Genomic DNA, 16,416 nt, shown 5'->3' with positions numbered 1-16,416 from the left:
TGGGCTGTGTTTGTAATCCCAGGTGAGTTCTGTGGGTAACCCGAGGGATCCCGTGCATGGCCCAGCAGCAAGGAGCGCCAGCACAGCCGAAGGGAGGAACGGCAGCTGGCTGAGACGTGGATGCACAGGGGAGAAGCCATAGAGCAGGATGAGACCCACGGTCCAGACTTACCTTCCTCCCCTACTTCGACCACAGCCTTTCTGTGCCATTAGTGTACTTACCTGTCTCGAGCTATTTGCCCCAAACTCTGTCTTTGCCACAAAAAGAACCTAGGTAAGCTTGGCTGTGAATTAGGGATTTCCACAGGAATCAAATCAAGCCTTTCCGGCTTCCTTTCATAGGGAAAGCAAAACAGCAGCCCAGGAAAGGGACTGGGCTGTTCCGGCCCCTGCCCATTCTCGGATTCTGTACACCCAGCAGTGGGGCTGCCCAGGCCCCGCAACCTGTCCACAATGCCTCTGCCTGGTCAGCCACAGCACCCGGCTGGTCCTCCAGCCAGGCCCTCCCGAGAGGATGTGGTAAGCATTGTCAGCCAGAAACGAACAATTTACATTTATCTTCTCAGTATTTCTACTAAACAGGAGGGCTCAGCAGGAAAAGCATCCTGTGTGCAACCCAGGAAACTGCTTTGTAGGACACAGCTCAGGTCTGAAGCTCACCAAGGTGTATTTTTACAGTACTGAAGCTAGTCCTATTTTAATTACAACTACATTCAGGTCTGTTACGACTTCTGCAAACCAACCCTGGGCAATAGCTACACAGGTGCAGAAGAGATGTGACAGCTCTTGCTGTAAAATAGGTGTTTAAGCTGCATCCACGCCTTTTCTCAGTTACGGCACCACTGCTGCAGACATGAAGCAAAGGAACAGTGAGGGCTCGTGCAAGAACCTGCAACGCCGCTGCTACAGCGCCCTGGCACGAGCTGCAGTGTCGGGGACAGCTGGTCTGCAGCAGAAAGCACCACCTTGGCACCACCAGATTTCTTGGGTCATCTGGCACGGTGCAAATCTAAGTCAAAGACCAGAGTGATCTGCCTCATACAAAGCAGAACACTGAGATGTAGAAACAGATTAGAAACCTTCAATACATGACAGCTGTTTTGCTAACTGCGTCCAAACTAAAGCCAACGACACACAGCTGGAGCAACCCTACAGCTCATATTTATAGGGTAGAAAATGGTCACTTGAGGGTTCAGATTTGGGGTTCTGCCTGCATCGCTTTGACGTCTGTGCTGTCTCTGGCAGGTTCCCCAGAGCTGGATGTGGGCCCCGCTCAGCTCCTGGGAATTTATCAGCTCATCCACTGGGCATTGCTTTGGGCAGCCTGTCTGTGGTGGGACTGAAAGATCCTCTGAGCCCCAAGCAACCCTCCAGTGAAGAGAAACACAGGAGATGCTCAAAAGCTTGATGGCAAGCATCAGAGTGCAGGGTGGGCATGGCCAGCCAGGTCTCTGGCATGCAGAAGGGGGCAGGGGAAACAAGGACAGTGTCACCGCTGGAGTCCCTTGCGTGCAGCATTAAAACATTTCTAGCGCTGAGAATTTCTGGTCAAACAAATGTGCTTCTGCATCACGAGTCTCATGTCTTTCAAGTTTGTGACTCTCTACCAAAATAAGGGTGAATGTGTTTGTGGGAAGATGCGAGGGCACACACGAGGGCAGAGGGTGGCTATGGACACGGTTAGGAATTTCCTGGCTTGGGATTTACCCTCTCTGCATGCTCACAGGTGGCTGTGTGCTGCCAGGTTAAACCTGCCTACCCATAATTATATTATTGACGTAAAAAACGTTAAATGGGAACACAAAGAAATCTTGACAATGAGGGACAATGGCCAACTTTTTTACTGTTTAAGCAATCTGGGCATTAAATAGGCCGAAGTAACTCCCTTAGGACAACCGAGTTTCCCAAAAATATTTCTAGGGTTGCCAGTGAGTTTAACTACTGTGCAATTAGGTTGCTGTCTTAATTAACTGTTTTTCTATCAAAGTTATTTTTTCCATCTGTGTGGTCTCACTAGGAAACAATTTACTAATGTCTGTCATCTGTCCAAGCAAAATACATCTACTAATATGGGAATTGCATGGAGTCGCACAGAATTGCTTCCTCCTTTCATTCTTTTAGGCAAGAATAACACTCTAAATAGCTCCTCAGATCTTTTATTAAAGGAATAATAAATTATTCTTACTGTCAAGCGACTTTCCCCCATGCCAGCTAGAGATAACCAATGTCAATCTTTAATACAGAGAAGGCAGATTCCTGGCAAACAGCGAAGGCAGTGCCGGTAATTCATTTTGCTGGTTTTTTTTTCAGCTTCCTTCGGCAGCAGCAGGGTGGTTTCAGGTGATGGTTGAACGTACAATGATCGGGACGGGGACAAATTGTGGCCCTAGTTCTGGTGCCTGCAGTGGGTTGGGGTTTCTTGCTTTGATGGAGCTGTCAGAGAGCACTGCCCAGCACAGGGCTCCCCAGCCATGCCTCCACATGCGTGCTAAACTCTTGCAACCCCAAACATCCCTTCGGGCTTTTCTGATGGTTCTGTGTTTACCTCCCACCAACACAACAAGCTTTTGCCCTGCTAATGTTTGCCACATAGGTGTAGAAGTTGGAGAAGACACGCTGCGGGTCAATACGCAGTTGATGGGACGTGGGACAAGGTTGGGACAACGTTGCTCCCTGTACCAGTACGTGACCTGCCACGAGGGTGGTTGGTACGGGGTTAGAGAAACCGGCTGCTGCCCAGCCTGACGCCTCCTCACACCAGGACAGACGCCGCCTTTCCATGCTGGCAGGAGGGCAGCACGTCGCCAGAGACAGGGCCAGGTGTTGGCAGCAAACAGGATTTCTTATTATCCCATATCCCACAGGACTAGCCTTTGTCACTGCAGGCTGTCTGCCTTCTTAATAGCAATTTTTGGAGGGGAAATATTGATGTTTGCATAGGAAATCTTCAGGCACATTTTTAGGACTAATTCAATTGAAGCCCAGCAGGACCCGCGCAAATCTTCCATTTCTTGCTGCTGTTAGGAAACAGAAATCTCATTCTAATGAACTCAGCCATTCGCAATGTGTCCAGACCCCGAGGGATGTTTTCAGTTAACAACTGAATTTTCAGTAGCAGTGGATCTTCATTCTTTACTCAATGATAATTCACTATTCCGGTTTATGAGGCTGAACAAAACACAATTTTCTTTAAAAAGCAAACAAAGCAAAACAACCCCCAGATATCAGGAAAAACAAACAGAAAATCTCAACCTCAAACCAACGTAGACTTGGGAAACAACTAATGCCAAACTTACAAACATATTTGCAAATATCTTCTTCTACTGTAGCCTCAGTCACTGGAAAATAACTTCCTTTTCCCTCAAGGCAAAACTGAAGTAGGATTCATATTACAGGGAAGCACCGCAAGTGTTTTCGGAGGAACCGATTCCCAAAGGAAGTCTGGAGGAGCAACACGTTTGTCCTCCTAGCACTCAAGGACAGCAGAGGACACATTTCTGGGAAATGGCGTTGAACACACTCCAGAACAGTAGCAGCAACCACACGTCCACACGAGAGCCTCCCGTCGGCTTCCTGGATGTCCTGCCCCGTGGGAGCCCACCAGTGTCTGCAGATGCCCAGTATGCACTGGTGCCAGTGCTGCAAGGGACTGGAATGGAAGAGGAACCACCCAAGTGTGTCCCGAGTCTTGCCAGTCCCGAAGATAACTGAATTTTGGCACATCCCTTTGCCTGTACCAGGGCAGGTGATGGGATGCCCGTTGCTGGTACCAGCTCCTCCCCTGCCTGGTGGCTCCACACGTAGCTGCTGGCTGTGTAGCAGCGCCGTGATGCCCGGCCATACCAAAACGAAGGCCAGCGGAGCAGAGAGGGCAGGCGCTCGGGGGAGCACGGAATTGGGGCGAGCATCACACGCAGAGACTAGAAGAGCAGTGCCTTCCTGGGAGGAGAAGCAGGCTTAGTTTCCAGCGTGACTCAAAATGCAGGTGTCCTTGGACCACTCGGAAACACACAGCAGTGCTGCTGTGGGACGTGAATATCGCTTGGGTGCAGTTTCATTTACTGTGAAGCAGAGCTCAATTCCCGGCCACGTTACTACAGAAACGTTAACAAAGTAAATTCATGGAGCGTGGAGCGAGAAGCACGTGTGGTACACGCTAAGAAACAGACAGAGGGGGTGCATTGGGTCTCTCTCTGTATACGTGTAGCAAATGCTACCTTCTTGCACTCAGAAGAAACCAGTTGAAACGCAAAAGACATTATCAAATATGTGCTGGAAATAGTGCTGCTCTGCCCCAGAGAGGAAGAGCACCCAGCGCCCAGCCAGGCAGCAGGGAAGGCCTTGGGCACGCACAGAGGGAGTTTCTTTTATTGCCCTGAGATCGGTACTCGGATTTCTGGGGTGAAGCAAGGCAAGGAGCAGACCAGTCACTCCCAGTGACACAGCTCGCTCCCATTTCCCTCCGTGAGGGAGGGCCGAGGGCAGAGCAGCTCCTGTGGCCAGGCGTGCTTCCAAGGGGCACCTCAGTGCCGCGCCAGTGCTTTGGCTGGCTGTTCGAAACAGTATCACATATGGGATGCATATAGGGTGCAGCTTCAAACCCATGAACACAATTCTTACTGAAAGACCGCAGACAAGAGCTCACCACCCTCTTTTGTGGCAAGCTGGGGGATGTGGATGTGGTTTTCTGTGTCGTCACATGCTTCACACTCCGTATCTCTTCTCAGGTGTGAGGAACTGGATGGTCCCACACCATCTGGACAGCATTTAGTTTTCTACAGAAAACAACCGGCACAGGCTGAAAAACGAACCACCAACAATAAAACAGGGCCAGCAAAGTCTTGGGACAGGGTCATGAGGAAAGGAAGGTATCGGAACAGTCTGGAAGGAAACTGGAGGTCTCGAAAGACTTTTGGTCAGATTATTTATGAAATGTAGGAAGTATGAGAAAAGTAAAACTTTGTGTATCTTGGCCTGAGGTTGAAAAGGAAACTTCCTTATCCATTCTTGCAGATGATTATGCTTTTGGTTCTTGTTTTTTTCTGGAAAATCTGGTAAAAATTCACCATATAGCCTTCCTGATTTTCCTATGCATCTCATCCCAGGTAACAAGGTCAAAACATTTGGCCCTACTTATGTTATAGGTGAGACTCAAAGAGTAAGCCTATAAATCTTCACGTATGTGGTAGGTACAAAAACCTAGAAAAAAAGAAAGTTAAAAATAAAGGGAGAACATAGAATAAGAATAAATGATACTTCAGATAAATGAAGGCAAGTAACAAGGGGACACTTAACAAGCAAAAACGCTATTTCCAGTAGGAAGATCTAGACTGGGCCTCAAGGAAATGAGGAGAAGTCATTAGGGGACATTAAAATCTAATCAAGACAAAGTACTGGATGAGTAACAGCAGTGAAAAAGAACCTTCTGCGTTGATGGGATGTAATAAGTTCCTTTAAAGTCAAATATAATTTTACGATTCGATAAGCTAAGTAGCAGTGTTATGCTGTGGTGTAGTAAAGGTGTAAAGAACACTGCTAATCAATGCACAGAGCTGGCCAGAGCTCTCAAACAAGGGTGTAACACAAAATAAACAGGTTATGGAAAAATGCTGGGAACCGTCTCCTACTGCACAAATCGTTGTGAGCTGGCTTATCGGGGTTGCTGCGCACCTTCTGGTTACGTCAGGGAGATGGAGGTGAGTTCAGAGGGGAGCCCCGCAAGCGAGCGCTTGTCAGGAGCAATTAGTAAGGTGGGGGGGATTAACTGGGGGAGCTGCCTACAGCTTCCCCGTGGTGGGTCCGTCTCCTCCCAGCCCTGCAGCAGCGGGATGGAGAGGGGCACAGCTCAGCCCCGGAGCCCTCACCTCACCCCCGCCGTGCCCCCCCCGTACCAGGGTTTTGCAGGGCGGGCACAGGCGGGGGAAGCACTCTGATGAAACGGGTCATGCCCCGGCGAAGCAGAGGGTTTTGCTTTATCTTTTCCGGGGGTGGGCTAATATTATGAAATTTCAAGCTGCTGAGAAAGCATGTGACTCTCACAGAATTTATGCTCTCGCAGCTGACAATTTTGTTTTATCATCCTGACAAGCAAAATAACCAAATATCATAGAAACAGTAGCTGTAAAAAAAATTAAAAATCACTACAGAGAGCCTCTGGGCAAAAGCCAACTCATCCTTATTAAAATCAAATACAAAAATAAATATAAATCAAAATGTATGTAATTTAATCACAAGTCGAATTCCTTTTTTCGGGGACTTTCTGTGGCTTTGGTGAATGCCCTCTCCCCAGTACCCCACTGCAAACCCACGGCTGCAGCCGCCTGCGAGCGCGCAGGTGAACGCAGGGCCCCGTCCTGGTCAGATCTGGGCTGTAATTCTTGGGATTTCAGCCGCTTTATCCCCCCTCCTACAGCTTTCTGCAGCTTGGAGGAGTGGTGAGGGGAAGGGTGCTGCCAGCAGAGCTGTTACCAGGCTGGCAAGCTCAGAAAGCAAGGCAGCTTTCGTTTCTGCATTTAATTCCCCGCTTTGATGTGATGACCCTCAGCAGGAGATCGATATTCGAGATCAGGTCGGGAGCTATGGTGTTGTGCTCACGTGTGTACAAACACCCGGGTCTGCTATTCCTCAGGATATCTGCAGGACCCTGCTCCGCTCTCCCACTGCAGTGAGACCCCGTGGGAAGCCTGCCCGGTACTGAAACGCCGACAAGCTCAGCTTAACCCACGTCACCCCTGGAGAACAATAGGGGAAGGTTGTGCCAACGTCATCAGCACCAAACCCGGGTATCCCCAGCAACACCAACACAAACACCCGTCGGGGTGGCCCGGTCCTGCTCTGCATGCTGGAGGACACCGCTTCTATATTCAGAAGAAACTCGTTTTTTTACTCACGGATAATCTGCGATAGCTCATGTGACACCCAGACAAACCCAAGCTCTCATCGTCATCTGCTCCAGCTGTTGCGATGTAGTTGAGGAAGTGTCTGGGACTCCTCTACCACACAGGGCATCAATTTTTCCAGACATTTGAAAGTTAATAACTGTCATAATTCAGGCGAGCAGTTCTTGTGAAACCAGCTCTGGGGATGGTGCCTAGCCAAACAAATCCTGTCGGCGTAGCCCAGCGCTCTGACGTGGTGCACTATGCACGGGGCTATATATAAAAACCAGGAAGCAATCCAAGGGAAACGGCACACTTAGCTCTGCTGCAGACCATACACAGCATACAGTGATGGAGAAAGCTATTTCTGGCTGCTTTTTCCAGCAAATGTAAGTATTTTTGCTTTTAAACTAAGTGAAAGCTAACATACTTCATTACAGTCAGGGTATTCGGTGGTAATTTGGGTTTCAACGTTGTTCTCCTCTTCTATATGTTCTCTGACACAATTCCAAGAAGAATTCTGAAAGGAACTATTTGTTTAAGAGTAGGAGATATTTTATGTACCTCTCAGACTACAATGACATAACCAAGACCGTTGAGGAGCTATTGTTAACTGGAATTTGTAAATTGTCTCAGGAGAACGATGTCGGTACAGATAAAAACCAGCACGGATGAAAATGCTAATTCAGGAAACCTGCCATGGGTTTGAGCTGAGGCTGCTACCTGGAGCAGGACTAAACAGAAGCTGTCTAAGTGTCACTGTCCACACGTAGCAACCTGCCTGCGGATGACCTGCAAATAAAACCGCAAGAGGCTGCTTTGAAAACCATAAATAAATAGATGACTCGGCTCAGGTTGCCTTCTGTGCCGGTTCTGGCCATTGTGGCAGGATGGGGGCAGCTGTTCTGGAAGCAGCCCCTGTGCCCGTTTCCCTCTGGCCCCATCCCGGGCCTGATCCCACCTGCCTGGCAAGGACAGAGGAAGGTCTGGTGATGGAGAGCGGCTGCTCTGCGCTCCCCGTGGTCCTCTGCGGGCCGGCAGGGTTTGCCAGCTGGGGGAAGCTCTTTTATCTTATATGAGGGCTGTGGCTGCCTACTGATAAGGCCAGGACCTCAGCAATGAGGACTGTACTCTAAAACTTTCCTTGGTGCCTGTGGGCAGCACTCCCTCCTTCCCCTAAAACCTAGCCCATGCCCACTCAGCATTCAGGAGGGCGCACACCAGCAGGTACCAAAATTGTGGTGAGAGCCATTGAAGCTCTAAATGCAACTTAATGAAGGTCCAGTGCCAGGAATGTCTCCTAGCTCTGCTTATTTTACTAGAGTAGATGTATCCAGGCAGCGTTCAGAGCAAGTACTGGGACCTGGGATGCTCTTTTCCCTAGGAACTCCCCCCAGCTACCCATATGTGGTCCCCGAGCCTTTCCTAATCCCTGCCCAGGCCCAGGGTGTCAGCTGTTTTCCTGTGCTGTGCCCAGATTCCTTAGGTGGTACGAAAAGCGTCCCCGCCTCAGGACAATCTGCAGCCTGCTGGTCGGGACGCTGCTGAGAGATAAACATCTCAATCCCCTGCGGCAAAGGAGGAAATCGAACCTAGTTCTGCTGCATTCTGGGTGGGAGCTTTAACCACTAAATCATAGCATGAAAGGGGTGGAGGGAAGGAGCCACGGCAATGATCCCATCTCCTGAAGCAGCCGTTCCCTGAAAGGAAGGACACCATGGACACGTCTTGAACAGGAAGGCATCATCCTTCGGGAAACTCCAGTTCCTCTGCAAAGTGCCTTGTGACCTTACCTGAAATGTTGGCAGCGTTACGTAAATCACCAAAGCTTTCAGGAAGGGAAGATGTGAAAAACACTTTGAGCTCCTGAGCATCTGGACCGGCTGCTTCTGGGCATGTCCTCCGGCTGTACCGGCTGCTCAACATCCTTTTCCAGCACTCGTCATTGCGACAGTCTGTGGCTCATCACCAAGACCCGGGGTGCAAGATAGGACCCGACGCCCAGAAGCTCCATGTTAAAATGTTCCACATGGCCGTGATGAAGATCTGTTGTAAATCCAAACTTTGGTGTCTTCTTCGTTTTGAACTTCCATGAAAAAAAAAAAAGATGGAGGAAATACATGAATGGACAAGCTCACTGGAGCAATCTGGTTTTATCAACATGGCAAACTTCCTCTTGATGCAGTTTATTTTCCAGTGAAGTTTTATTTCCACATTTTACAGAGATGTAAAAGCCCGAAGTTAATGAACTGCACATTTTCTTCACTCTTTCAGCTGCTCAAACCAGTTCAGATTTGTTTACTACTCTTCATCTGGGAATCACAGCCTTGAGTTTAGCTGAAGTCTTGTGGCCAGCTATGCTGTTCTTCAGCACGCAGCAGCCTGGGTGAGGTTATGTGTACTTTCCACCATGTGACAATTCATGGCAGTGACCAGTTGTCATAATATGAGCAAAAATCTTTGAGGGAAATCATTTGTCTGCTCAAAAATCTACTTAATATTAAAATATACAAAAAAATAGGCTGCAATCCAAAAAAGGGGAAAATGTTCTAAATAATACCTGTTCAAACAAGGAGCAGCTTGCTTGAATAACAAGATAAATCAGAATTCAACTACACATACCACAGCTTGGCTTTCCTCCACTCCTAGCCAGGGAGAGGTATGAGCTTTCACACTGTGGATTGGGATGGTTTGTTCCAATAGTAGATCCTCATTTCATCAATGCTCTCTATCCAAACAGATGGCCAAACCAGTGCTCAGAGATTAACCTTTCTCTTCACCTCCTCTTTCATCAGCAGTGAAGCAAAGCCACTTCTTTGTAAGTTAGTTTACAGTAAAGGGACTGAACTGTCAAAGGACTTTGTTTTAATGGAAAGAACAGTGAATAACAGAAAGGTTTTGTTTTTTACAGAAATTGAAGGATCATTTTTTTCTAGTTATTCACTGTGGCAAACTAGGGTAAGACGAACTGTATCACAATTCAGATGGAGTAAAGCACTAAATTTTTCCTACTTCTTTGGAAAAGGATTCCACTAACAAGTTGGCTCAGATATATAAAAGAAAAGAAAAGGTGCATATGAATTTTGGATGAGTCAAACTGGTATAAACCGAGCCTCAACAAGCAACAGGAATCCCACCCTTAAAAAAGTTGGCTTGAATAGTACCTTTCATAGGAATTACACAGAATTATCGCTTTTGCATCATCTCACCAAAACAAAAAAAAAAAAGGCAAGAACTAAATCAGCCACACGGACCTGTTAGGTAACTCTGCAGGAAAAGCTTTGTAGTACAAGCTCCAGGGTGCTTATATTAGGAATACCAGGAACTTACATAAGGAGATAGGTGCTAAAGTATAGAAGAAATGGCATTGTTACATTTAGCTAAATCTGTGGCCACCTCACCAATGATCTAATTTTAGAGCCACTACTCAAAATAAAAGGGAATAACTGTCAAAGGTTTGTGAGAACAGAATCTGGATAAAGATGGGTTTGGAAGCATTACAGCAAACAACTGAGGCACAACTAAACGATGAACTCGAAGCACAACACAAACAGCCTTGTAGATGACTCAAACAAAATTGTTAGTGTAACTGTAACAGCGATATTATTTTAATGATTGGAAATAGTGCTTTCTGAGCGAAGAGTACATTGCTGTGGCCCAGGGTGTCCTCAACAAATAAACGTTCAGGTGTGACACGAGCCGTAACTTTAATATTATCTGAAGAGATGGTTCTTGACAAAATCGACATTATTTCATTTGTAGGTAGGGGTTATTAACATTTGGTAATCTAAATGCTTTTCAGTGACGTGAGAAATAGGGCTGAGAGGCAGCTGAAGTCCATCAGCCTACCGGCAGATGATGTCTGTTCCTCCCTGTACTCCTAACACCCACCCAGTGTGCTCCTGAACACTCCCAGTAATGGAGGGTCCACGATTTCTCACGACAAACTATTCCAGTGCTCGATCATCCTTCCTGTTAATGCTCTCCTTACTTGTGATCTGAATTATCTTAACGTAAATTAAACAAACGAGCGTCTCCTGTAATCCAGACTGCGCAACCCCGACTCCCTTCCCTCTGTATCACGTTTTATCTCTCTCATCACTGTCTTCAGTCTCCTTGAAACACCGTCAGCAATCAATACTCTCTTGAACTGCTGACCTCAAAACTGGTTTCAGCGCTTCAGTCAAGACTTAACTTGTGCCAAGCAAAACCGAAGACTCATCCCATGTATTTCCAGACACCATTCCTGCCTGTGCATCGCAGGACGGTCCCTGCCTTTTCCCAGCGCGAGCGTTGCTGACACGAGCTGTGGGTGTTGCAACCACCGCAAGGTGCAGGCTGTACCGATAACCGCGTGTGTCGGCACTGCCGCCTACGGCAGCCGTCCTCCTCCCCGGGCTTCTTCCCTCTCCCTCCCACACCTCCGTTCCTCCTCTCGCTCACCACGTCGCAGGCACCAGCTCCCGTCTAGATCTGAAACTGTACTTGCGGATTCGTGGTAACAGACTTAATAAGCAAGCTTAATAAGCACAAACTCTAATACCTGTTGTAGTTAATGAGAACGCACAAAAGGACAGATGTCTGCAAGATCTGCTGATACAGCATTCCTTCCATCTTTGATAATTAGCCTCTTCTTCTTTTCCCACCTTGCTGTGCATGACTTAATTGTTGTTTCGTCTAGTCCACGTTCCCTTAGCTTGTTCCTTTGTAGGAATGCTTCGTGAAGCAATATTGGAAGTCTTTGTTTTCTCCCCCGTGAGATCTATTATCCTTCTACAGAAGGAAGCTGAGATCATTTAATAGGCTTTATCTGTGAGAAAACCACATTAGTCTTCCTTACGTACACTATTTCTTAGATAACAATGAGTCTGATTATTTCAGTCATTTTCCGGGAACTAGCTCCTCTTGCTCTTCCCTTTGAAAGTCAGGGACCACCTTTGCTATTTCATGTTTTCTGGAGCTTCTTTAATTTTTCTTTTAAGATTTCCCAGTGATATTATGTTGAATTATTGACCCACAAAGGCAAACAGAAAAAAAAATAAAAGCTTTCATAATGAAAGTAGCCCTCTTCTGACCTTAATTTTCCCAGTAACGGTCAAGTCATTCCAGTTCCCTGAAATGACCCCTGCAATAATTACAAGAAAACGCTATAATTCCCAGGTTTTATATGCAATTCATTTAATAATTGATGAGCTGTGAGGATTTCACATACTGAATGACTCTGAAGCTGGGTAACTGACCAAAGCCACAATGATGCTGGATTGTGCAGGATGCCAGCCGCTGCCTGTACGAAAGCAGGTAATATAATGCTAATTTTCTGCAACTTATTCCGCTCATCTTACATGTAATCAACTTTTTTTATATGCATTCCAGGTATTCTTCCCTGACTAGTATTTCTATGGAGAGAGACCACATGAAAGACCTCAGAAGATACCTGGTACTTAAATATATCCAATACCTTGTCCTGTCTTCTTCAAATGCTGTCAGCACCCTTCTGGGCTTGCTGGGCAGCTTGTACGTGACAATCATCCTGCAGTCTGCAAAGGTTTCATCCAAGTCCACCACAGTTCTCATCGCGAGTCTAGCAAAAGCAGACATCCTGGTTTCTGTTAGTGTTGCTGCTGAAATGGTCGCGTGGACCTTTGATGTTGCTATCTCATCTCCAGCATTCGCCTCGGCCCTGCTGCAGAACCTGCTCACTGCAAACGCACACATCAGCGCCTTGCTGCTGAGCTGCGTTGCCCTCGAAGCTTACTTGATCACCTTCTTCCCCACAGAGTCTCGCCGTCTGCGGACAGTGAAAAATGCCCGATGGACTTCCAGGATCATCTGGCTCTTGGTAGCCGCCGAGTGCATCCTGTTCCAGACGGATGACCTCCTGAAGGCCGGCGGCGCTCCTGCTCCCGTCTGCAGCCCTTTGGTGTTTCATTTCTCCAGCAGGGCCGCAGCCCTTCTCAGGTCCCTCAGTTACTTCCTGGGCATTCTTCTAAGGATCGTCAACGTGTACTTCTACTACAAAATATTTTTCAGCATGTCCAACAGATCTACACTAAAAACAAAGTAGTGCGTATTGCCAGGGAAGGCAGTGCTGTGACACCAAACAGAAGACACTTCAATGCAAGCTCCAGGTATTGGTTTGAAAACCATTCTGCTGTGGCTGTTTGTGCTAGCAGCCTGAGCACAACGCGGTCCCGCTTTGCACGTTCTCAAGTTAGAGTTTGTTCACTGTGCAGGTGAAACAAACGACATTTCATTCAGGGTTGGAACAAGTGAAAAAATTCAAGTATTTTTATATAAAAAGGGTGCTTAGAGGCTTACTCAGGGATCTGTTGAGTCAAGAGCTGTATAACAGTACACTAAGGACATTGCCTATGTCCTAAAATCTCGCTAACCCAGATGAACCACTGGGACCAGCAGGTAGGATCAAGAGACAAGGCGAGCCCCAAGCTGAGCTCATGGGCTGGTCCCGTGGCCAGCATTGGCCCCACCACGGGAGTCCCCGGGACAGAGCGAGGCAGAGCTGCCACCTTGGTGTGCCCATGGAGCTGCTCCTGGGAGGTGACCACAGCAGGGTAGTGTCTGGCACATCCCCAGCCAGAAATGCCAGAATGCAATCCTTTGCTGCAGCCCTACAACTGGAGAGAGGGCTTGAGAAAAACCCCGTGCTGAGGACTCCGTGCCCTGTACCTGGAGGGAGCTGGGATTTTGGTGGCTGTGGTTTCTGAGGCAGAGAAGGACGCGCTGGGGTTAGCAGAGGTGTTCCAGGCCCCCTGGGGGTGCGGAAGAGCAGGGCCGTGGGTGCTCCTCTGACCACGCTGAAGCTCAGGTGGATGTGTGACAGAGCTGCTACCCGGCTGTGGTGATTCCTGGGGTCCCCTCGAGGCACTGGGAGGTTGTCAGCGAACATAAAGTACCCCAGCTACCTCGGATGCTCCCTGATGCACAAAAGCACACAGCTATGTCCTCCTGCACTGCGGGGGAGACGTCCTCCAGCTTCAGAAAGGTTTTAAATCATCTGAGAACACCTCCCGGTGTTGCCTTGCCTTCAATATCTATGCCTCAGTTTCCTCGTCTGTGTGGCGGGGATGGGGATAACTGCATTTTGTCCCCTCTCAAGGGGGCCGAGAGATCAAACTTCTGCGGCATGTTCTGCAACCCAGGGGTCATAAAAGATGGAAAGAAAAGCGAAATAAACCCAAATGCTGCATACAGCCTCCCTCTGTCATGTTTCCAGACATTCACCTTGCCAGCTTGAACACAGCAGTAAAACTCTGCCTATCTGAGAAGGAAAAGACCGTGGGGCACAAAGCCCAAGTGCAACGGATTTTGGTTCCAAGCTGCCCCCCTCCAGGCTGTGTTAGGTCCTCACACGCAAACCTGTACCCGTGAGTACCTGACGTGCCCCACTAGCACCAGCTCCTGGGCAATTAGACTGTCAGGGCTGCAAATTGGATCTGTGGGCACTTTTCTGAGTGGCCTGTGATCCAAGGCGACAGGAGGCCCCGGAGCTGTCAATTAGAGATGAGACTTCAGAGACACAAAGCGAGCAGTGAGTGCGGAGGAGTTTCCTGCTCTGCTCCTCTCACCAGCTAGTTTCTAAATTTCGCAATCACACTTTTCGTACTTGGTCTCAGAAATGTTTTTTTTTTTCCCCTCCTTCACCGCAATAAACTTGATCCTCCCTGCTTCCTTTCCTCCTTCTCTTTGCGTTTCTTCACGATCCTCGTTACACTCCCTGAGAAAGGGCTGGATCGTTGCTTCTACGCCAAAAATCAAACAGTAATAACGTGGATGTACTTGGCTGGCTCTAAGAGGTGAAAGTACTGAGCTCTTACCTACAACTGCTGAAATCTTTTAAAATTGTCTAATCAGTTTGGCTGCAGTAACAGACTAAAAAAAAAAAAAAAAGGAAAAAAAGATGAATATTTTTATTACGGAAATTCACAGAAGTTTGCTGTGTACGTGCAGTTATTTATGATAAATATTGGTGGTGTCAGAGCTCCTGTCCGCAGAGATGTGGACAATGCAGGGCCAGAAGCGAGTGAAGAGTGCCTGAGATGTTTCTCAGAGGGCTCAAAGGAAGCACTGCTGAGGGCTGGCTATCGAGCAAAAGCAGAACAGACACATAATCAAGTCACTTAAAAAACTTTGATGCAATCCCTTAAACTAGGATGTTGCCCAACAAAGCCGATTTCTTCTGCAAGAAGGACATATTAATAATTAGAGGTACTGTGACGTGTTTGTATTTTGAAAGCCTGAAGTACTACTTTCATGAGAAACTAAATGCTACCTGAAGTGCCGTAATAAATAAAATTCTGTTTGTTAAAGCATACGCATTATTTATTACAAACGCGCATTCTTTCCAAGGATCTTTCACCACTACACTTCCCGCGTTTCCTACAAAAGCCCAAGCAGATGCCTGACCAATCACCAGTGGATTGGAGCTTTTTTTTTTGCTCTATAAGGCTTACAGCTTTTTTAATCTTCGAATTCATCACTTGGCTCGAGATTTTTTTTTCTTTGCTTGGCTTTTGCGACAAGTGCCATTGCCCTCAGGACAATCTTTTTCTTAAAAAGTTAATGAAAGCAAATACTGAGCATGACTTGGCTTAGACAGCGTGTAAAAACAAGGTAATTACAGCAAAACACGTCAGATATCGTTCTGGCATCTGGGAATTGGGATCCCAATTGACCAAGCTGCACGTGCACGAGCATTTGCAGTGGTTGGCACTTTCTTTTGCTCTTGCCAGGGGGACATGGGGACACGGAGCTTTTAGCAGCCCTTTTACTAAAGCGGCTTTAGCTCAGTGCTGTTTTCCCTGCCCAGGAGGAAAATGGGCAATGGGAAACCATGCTGCCTGCCTGCTTTACTGTCCTGTCCTGTGGGGGCCAGGCTGTGGCTCTTTGAGGTTCATTTACCAGGCTGTAGCTCGGTGTCTTTGGCCGCACACCATTCCCTCTCCTTGGCCGGGTGGTTGGTTGCCCTGTCTGGATTCCTGCGGCTCTCCAGCCTTGCCCAGATGCTCCGTCAGGAGACAGGTGATTATAGCAAGGGGAAACCCTTTTCTGATCACTGCAATATTTTTTTTTTTTTCTTAAGGTTTTAAATAATTCTTTTTCTCTCCGGACATATTGGCAATGATTAATAAAGCAGTTATTGCACTAGGTTCATCTCCTGGATGTCTACTCCGCATCCGATACATTCAGTGTCAGTCATGGCAGTGTTTAAATAACAGCAAAAGGAGGCTGTCCTAACTAACTGCCCATCTCCCCGTCTGCCACAGCAAGGGAACGACCAGCAGCTGGCACTCCTGGCAGCTTTAGAAAATGAGAGAACAAAATGGAAGTACTTGTGGGCGCAGACAAGAGCCAGGACCCCCCTTCAGGGAGCTCTGCTGTGCTGTGCTGTGCCTTTCCTATTTGTCTTCTCAGTCTTGCCTCAAGATCTTCTGCATAGGAAACACCTAGGCAATGAGTTTATCCTAGCGGCTCAAGCACCGGGACGTGCTTTTCATCTGACTGTGAGGTCAGGCTTTAA

General features: G+C 47.6%; 1 protein-coding gene across 1 annotated transcript; it reads left to right on the top strand.

Annotated features, from left to right (window-relative positions):
- The first annotated feature begins 7,152 nt into the window (after positions 1–7,152).
- On the top strand, positions 7,153–14,564 carry LOC106042984 (G-protein coupled receptor 183-B-like). The gene is made up of 2 exons (XM_013192246.3): positions 7,153–7,267; positions 12,252–14,564. Exons 1-2 carry the CDS (start codon positions 7,230–7,232, stop codon positions 12,940–12,942), a joined length of 729 nt encoding a protein of 242 aa, XP_013047700.1. The 5' UTR covers positions 7,153–7,229; the 3' UTR covers positions 12,943–14,564.
- Positions 14,565–16,416: the final 1,852 nt, after the last annotated feature.

This window comes from Anser cygnoides, chromosome 13 (assembly GCF_040182565.1).
Source record: "Anser cygnoides isolate HZ-2024a breed goose chromosome 13, Taihu_goose_T2T_genome, whole genome shotgun sequence".
NCBI classification, from domain to species: Eukaryota; Metazoa; Chordata; class Aves; order Anseriformes; family Anatidae; genus Anser; species Anser cygnoides.
Note: the sequence above shows the minus strand (reverse complement) of the source record. Positions and strands in the feature narration are given on the sequence as shown.